Raw genomic sequence first — 7,054 nt, forward strand, 5'->3', positions numbered from 1 at the left:
TAAAAAATTAAAAAAAAAAAAAAATTTTTTTAAAAAAGAAAAAAAAAAAAAAAAAAAAAAAAAAAAAAAAAGGTACATTTTTATAGAAGTAATTCATTGTACAGTTTCTTATGTAATTCCTTATACATTTTTTTTTTATAAAAGTCATTCATCATACTATTTGTGCTACATTTAACATATACAGTAAGGAAAGAAGTTGAGAGAACTATGGGCAAACCTTTTTTGGCTATAGTTCTCTGCAGGGTCACAGGAGGACATTTACTCATGTCCTCCTGTGAGCCAAAACTCTGCATATAGGAGGCTAATGCCCCCTATATGCTGACAGCGCAGTGCCACGCAGCACCCGAGAAGGATCCCAACAGTATTGTCCAGATCCACCCCACTGTCTGACAGCTGGCTCTGCCTCTCAGGAGGAATGCCAGCTCTGCCCACCTCTCCCCCCGTCCGTCCCTCCAGTCGGCAGTGGAGGAACAGAGAGGGGAGGGGGGGAATCCCTGTGGGGAGCAATGACTGACAGTCACCACTCTGCGTGGAGAAGATCAGGAACTGAGCTATCAGCAGTATGAGATAGCTCAGTTCTCGATCTAAAGAGCCGAGATGTGACAGCTGCAGTGTTACACGTCAGCTTTAATTTTAGGCATCAGTATTTCACTCTCCCTATAATACTCCTTTAATGTTCTAGAGGACCACTGCCTAGCAAATAGCAAGGCTATAATAGAGTATATCTGCACTCTGGACACAGATTTTGTTGCCCCCATCCTCCAAGATAACATGCATTTAAAAAGGCCAAAAGTCAAAATTTATTGACAGGCACAAACATGGGCTGTAAAGGTTCCCACGCCCAATGACATGTGAATTATGCACTGTCCAACCCTTGCCAGAATGATTATGTACCCCCCAGCGGGTGTGTCCATGATGGTCTTTTATCAAAGTGGGTTGGGAGACACTGGGCATCATTCAACCAGAAATAGGACTAATGGGGACAGCAGTGGAGAGGAATATTGCAGCCAGCGCTGCCCAAAAAAAAATTACGCGCTACTTATTTAAATCACTTAAAGTGACATTAAAACCTCAGATTTTGTAACAAACCAATACTGTAATGTGTGCCTTACTGTAATCCATGGTAGTTTCCCTTCTCTTTGCTGCTCTTCCTTTTAAATCTGTATCTCTTCTAATGCTGGGCAGAACTTCTGTTTTGCAGCAGACTACCTGGACTCTAAAATGGATACATGGTGTCTGTGTGTAGGTTCACAACCTGAGCCAGCACTACAGGAAGAGGCAGTCAGCTGCAAAGGGAAGTTCTCCCCTAGCACGAGAAGACATGAGGATTTAAAAGAAAGAGCAGCAAAGAGAAGGGAAACAACCATGGATTACAGTAAGGCACACATTACAGTATTGGTTTATGTTAAAAAATCTGAGGGTTTAAGGTCATTTTAAGTAAAAGGTGAAGATGAGCTTTAATATAATGATCTATCACTATGGCATGCCTTCATGTAGCACAGCACCATACATACTGTATATGCTTATACACTGTTGCCATACTTACATCAATTTTTTTCCAACAAATATTAACACTTTGTCTGCAGGTTTTAGGGAGTCAATGAAATGAAGAGTAAAAGCTCTTTTCTCCTCTTCTGGAATCACCAAAACTCTCTGATCTACAGTATTAACAGCCTGTAATATTAAATGTGAGAAACTCAAAGTAAAGAGCACCCATAACAAGAGATTTAGCAGGCACATACAGTATTAAATAGTTCTGCATGAAAATAAAATAAAAGTTTTCCTCTTTTTTCTATGTCGGTCTATGACCCAGATAAAGGTTGTGGCAGCCAGAATTCTATTGTAAGGTGGGACAAACCTCCTGGGTTCTTCTCTCTGAAGTGTATACTGTATTTCCCCAGAGAAACCACAAAGAGGGCTACGTCAGCTTGTTACAGCAGTGCCATCAGTGGTGATGGAAAAAAAAAAAAAGGACAGAGCTGTTGCACTGATGTTATCCTGTGAACTCTACTGGTAAATAAAGTTGTTTGAAACAATGTAAATGTTTCGGTATCTCCCCTGAAGAAGTGGTGGAATAACTTCAAGCCAAACAGCAGCATGATTGAGAGCAATGGTATGTATGTAGCAAGTCTAATCTCTGTCAACATGTAGCCATGCCCCTAACACGGGGCAAGTCTGTACAAATGTCGGAGTGCCCTATTCTATTGCCAACTGCTCAAACCATGCTTCACGCTACCCAAAAACACATGAAACAGCTACAAGTACTAAACGAGCTAATTCAAAGGGATTTCCACTCACTGCATATATTCTTCTGGTTTTTACTGCAGTTGCTTTTCCTGACACAAATAAGCAGTAAAATCTAAGGTGTCGAAGGTTTACACTTATTCTGTGACATTACTTAGATCATACACTTCATATACCCTGGCTAGAGGATCAAGAGCCTGGCAGGAGAATAACGTTCAACATAAATAATTTTTTTACAAATGTAGTGCAGAACATACCGATTCTTACCATACATTTTAAGCAAAATAGGCTTAAAACGAATGGCAATTTTTATACACGGTATTAACCATTTTCATTTACAAAATTATATTAATGATGAATCCTATATGTGACGGTATTCTGTGCCAAAAGAGGAAATTGATACTTTCTTTCCACAACATGTATTCTAAAAGGACAATGATACTTTCTTTCCATAACACGTCTACTTCTAAATTATGAGATTTAGTAATAAAAGAGAACTATGGAGTCCAGTTTTTCTGCACTTTTGGATTGCTTAGGATAAAGGGAGTACATATTGTAATTTACTCCTATGATCTAAAACACATGCCAAGCCTGTTATTTATATTAGATGCTCAGCGGGGCCGCACACTTAGCCCCGCTCAATATTGTTGAGATCCCGACAATATTGTTGGGCTCCTGCCCACTGGTCTCTCCTCCCTGTAATTAGGAATGGGGCCGCAGGTTGCAGTTTTCTGAGTTTTGGGAAGAGGATATCTCGGTTGTGCTGCAAATCTGGAATGTTGCTGCTACCACATTAAACGTAAAGAGTATGTTTATTTGGCATTATGTCATAATTCTACTTTAAGGCTGCCACTGAAGGAAATAACTTACAGCCAAATCGAGTGTTCCAACATACACCATTAACGGATCTTTCAAGTAAGTTCTGGATAAACGACGAACACCATCTGGCCAGGTGGCGCTAAAGAAAGAAATTAAAATACAATGCTGAGTAACATATGTAAAAGGGATCCGAAGTCTAAAAAATGTACATGTAGGCAGCCATTTCTGTAAATTATAAGTGCAAACGGTGTAGTATTGCTTTATAGTGCTGCACAGTGACTGTTTCACTATGCCTCTCTCTGAAATCTTCTCAGCTTAGATTGATTGCAGCCAGTCAACTCAAGGTACTGTGCACAAATATGTACCGTGCACAAATAGATAAGTATCTAGGAAATATCTGATTTTTAATTGATTGCTAGACACGGGTTTTATTTAGGATCATATTGGTGGCTAGGAAATGTATTTAAACATTTATTAGGCTGGCCACACATTAGAACCCAATTGTACAGTAATTTTATTTTATTGTAGAGTTACAAAAAATGATGCATCAATGAGCCTTGACCGCCCATGGTGCGGTCGTTGGTTCACAGTTTTCCATCCTTGGACCACTTTCGGTAGGTCCTGACTACTGCAGACTGGGAACATCCCACAAGAGCTGCAGTTTTGGTGTTGCTCTGACCCAGTCGTCTAGCCATCTCAATTTTCCCTTAGTCAGTCGCTCAAATCCTTACGCGTGTCAATTTTTTCAGCTTTCAACACATCAATGTTATTCGCTTCACCCGTTAGTGATCATAATGTTATGGCCGATTGGTATAGGTGGGCAATAACACTCCATAGATGTTAGTAAATCTAAGGGAATGGTGCAGAGTCTGAACAAAAAGACTAACATGTAGCCAGGTTTAATGAATTGTCACTCAAATGTACACATCTCCAGCATTGATAAGCTACTCGTTATCCTTTGTGTGAAATAAAATTAGGGCTGCAACAACTAATCGACATAATCGATTGAAAAAGTTGTCAACTTTTTCAATAATCGATTAATCGGCTTCTGATTGGTTGGCACTGTTCACGGCTCCACACACGCTGCGCGCCACACTTCCTCCCCACCTCGCGCTCGCCGCTGACAGGCCTGCCCACCCGCATTCACGATCCACACGCCGCACCGCCTCACGATCACCGCCCGCCCACATCCTGGATTGGCACAGGGACGCGGGGAGAAGGAGGAGCAGGTGTGGGGGAATGACAGCAGCCGATAGACAGGCCCGATCTCAGAAACAAGTTGCTGGAAGACTGCTCAGGTAAGCCTGCACTTTCCCCACACATGGTGCTCTATAATGTATTGCTAGGATTTGTATTCCTAAATAACTGATGGTAGATTGTGCTGTATATTATACAGAGGAATACAAATCCCAGCAATACATTATACATACAGTGTATAATGTATTGCTGGGATTTGTTGTACTCCTCTATAGCTGGTGGTATTCTGCATTGCGCTGTATAGAGGACTACAAATCCCAGCAATAATACATTATACAGTGCAATGCAGAATACCACCAGCTATAGAGGAGTACAACAAATCCCAGCAATAATACATTATACACTGGTGCAATGCCAAATACCACCAGCTATAGGAGGACTACAAAACCCAGCAATAGTACAGCGCAATGCAGAATACCACCAGCTATAATGTAGTATTGCCGGGATTTGTTGTATTCCTCCTATAGCCGGTGCCATTCTGCATTCATTTCTGTATAATTTTACACTTTCCATTTCACTATATTGCACACCACACTTTTTTATTTTTCACTTCCACCGCTCCAAGCTTGCTCCTGTGATGGACTACAATCTCAATACAAACTAGTAGCCCCATCACTGGAGCCATTTTTTAAAATGTATATTACTTTTTATCCGATTAAATCGAACTTAATAAATCGGCTAACTAATCGATTTTGAAAATAATCGTTAGCTGCAGCTCTAAATAAAATTGTAAAATATTATATAATGTATTAATATCAAGCTTGTAAATGTGAAAAATACATAATTTTCAAATAAATGTTACAATAATGAATTGAGGCAGCACTAACTGAAAATGCAACCCTTTTCCTTTCCATTATGAACAGATCAAAACATGCTAAAAATCTATGTGCAGCAATTCTCATTAAAATAATTTTCTTGAAGTCTAATGAAGGACACAGAAAGCCTTAAACCTTAGGGTTATACTGCAGTCTAAAGGAGGATAAGACACTGGCAAACAAAAAAACTGCAGGCTAGTCTGGGATAACCCTTCCCACTAACAGCATGCCTCAGTTTTGTTGCAAAACAGTATTAAAGTACTTTTTTGGGTTTTTTTTTTGCATATATCTACTGCTAGCAAGCAGTAGCCTTGGCTTGCCTAGGAGTCCAGAACTTGCCTCTGAACTGGGTGGAAGTGGTGTGGGAGGGAGGAAAGGCACTACTCTTAGGGACCAAGGGCGCCGGCTTACCCATAGGAGACTAAAGCTGGCCATACACCTAAAGATTATCTGCAGATTTTCTATGGTCAGATGAAGAGTGCTACAGATTCCTCAATCTACGCGAAACTGTGTGGATGAAGGAACCTCCCACTGGACCCAGCTTCAGTATCTTGCTAGTCGGCCCCGCTGGCTGTCAAAATACCTAAACAATCTGATTGGATGCAGACATTGTTCAGGTGTCACTATACCTGGGAAAGAGGAGTCACTATACCTTCTCTTCTCAGTACCAATGTGATCAAGAATTCCCAACGAAACCACCCCTTTGTGATAACCCATCCCCATAACACATGCTAGCGTAAGCATTAAACACAGTACTATACGCATAAACATTTAATATAGTACTACAAGCATAAACTCCATGGCACACACCCAGTGATGCAAAACTGCAATGGGTATCTACAAACAATTTACCTTGTCATTACAGTTTGTCTGTCAGGTCGAATGTCAATCAGAATTTTCATTATCTGCGGTTCAAACCCCATATCTAACATTCTGTCAGCTTCGTCCAAAACCTGTTTACAGAAATCAAGTTAACAATCTAATATTAGAAGTGCATGTCATAGAACCACCATGAAATTTCCAACCCAAGAAACAGTAAATGTAACTGTTGGGAGCTACAATTAGGACGCAACACAATGAGACAAAATACAACAATGTGGGAGGAATCTAGCTACTCAACAACAGTTAAATCTTTAATATATCCACCTCACTAATTTCAGGCAAAAAAAAATGTGAAACTGAGAAAAAGAAAATTAAGTTCTACCACTTACATACCATGGTATCTTTCTTTTGGTATGTACTTAAATACATACCAAAAGAAATATAGTCTCCACGACCTCTTATGCATATCATTTACTACTATTCTGACTCCGATTGTTGCATTAGCGATTTACCCCTTGCTGAGACCTCTATGCCTGGCCTGTATAAGCAGATATAAATCACTGCGGACAATCCTTATCAGATAGCTGAACTCACCAAATACCTTTTCATCAACAAAAGAGCTTTATTGCATGCAGCAGGGTTACAGCAGACAACAGGATACAGCAGATGAATGAACAGATGGTACTTGAAGGTCAGAGATGGTAATGTTTCCAAGCATGCAAGCAGATTAATATGTGCCCATGTTACAGTCAGCCAACTCAAGAAGGGGGAAATGCATCATAAATGGGAGAGGACACAGAAAACATGGTGCAATACCCAAAATGCCCACAGGATGGCAGTATAATATCGAGCTACTAATGCAGACGAGAAAATGGCTTAAGGAAAATTAACTGTATATACTCGAGTATAAGCCGAGATTTTCAGCCCATTTGTTTGGGTGAAAAGTGCCCCCCTCGGCTTATACTCGAGTCAGTGCCAGCGCGTCATCTTACTTACCTCGCCGAGCGTCACTGCTGCTCGGTGTGCGGCGCTCCGAGCGGGGTCATCTGGCAGTCTCCGGGTCCTAATTTAGGTTGCCGGAGACTGCCAGATGACCC

General features: G+C 40.7%; 1 protein-coding gene across 1 annotated transcript in view; it reads right to left on the reverse strand.

Annotated features, from left to right (window-relative positions):
* The window catches only part of DDX43 (DEAD-box helicase 43), a 48,978-nt gene that overhangs the window by 6,134 nt on the left and 35,790 nt on the right, over positions 1–7,054 (reverse strand). Inside the window, exons 10-12 of the mRNA XM_018567355.1 lie at positions 5,988–6,088; positions 3,115–3,202; positions 1,547–1,674 (exon numbers count right to left, since the gene is read on the reverse strand). Of these exons, the coding sequence (XP_018422857.1) occupies positions 1,547–1,674; positions 3,115–3,202; positions 5,988–6,088 (317 nt within the window). The remainder of the gene's footprint in view (positions 1–1,546; positions 1,675–3,114; positions 3,203–5,987; positions 6,089–7,054) is intronic.

This window comes from Nanorana parkeri, unplaced genomic scaffold (genome assembly GCF_000935625.1).
Source record: "Nanorana parkeri isolate BGI_ZX_2015 unplaced genomic scaffold, ASM93562v1 scaffold1035, whole genome shotgun sequence".
Taxonomy (NCBI): domain Eukaryota; kingdom Metazoa; phylum Chordata; class Amphibia; order Anura; family Dicroglossidae; genus Nanorana; species Nanorana parkeri.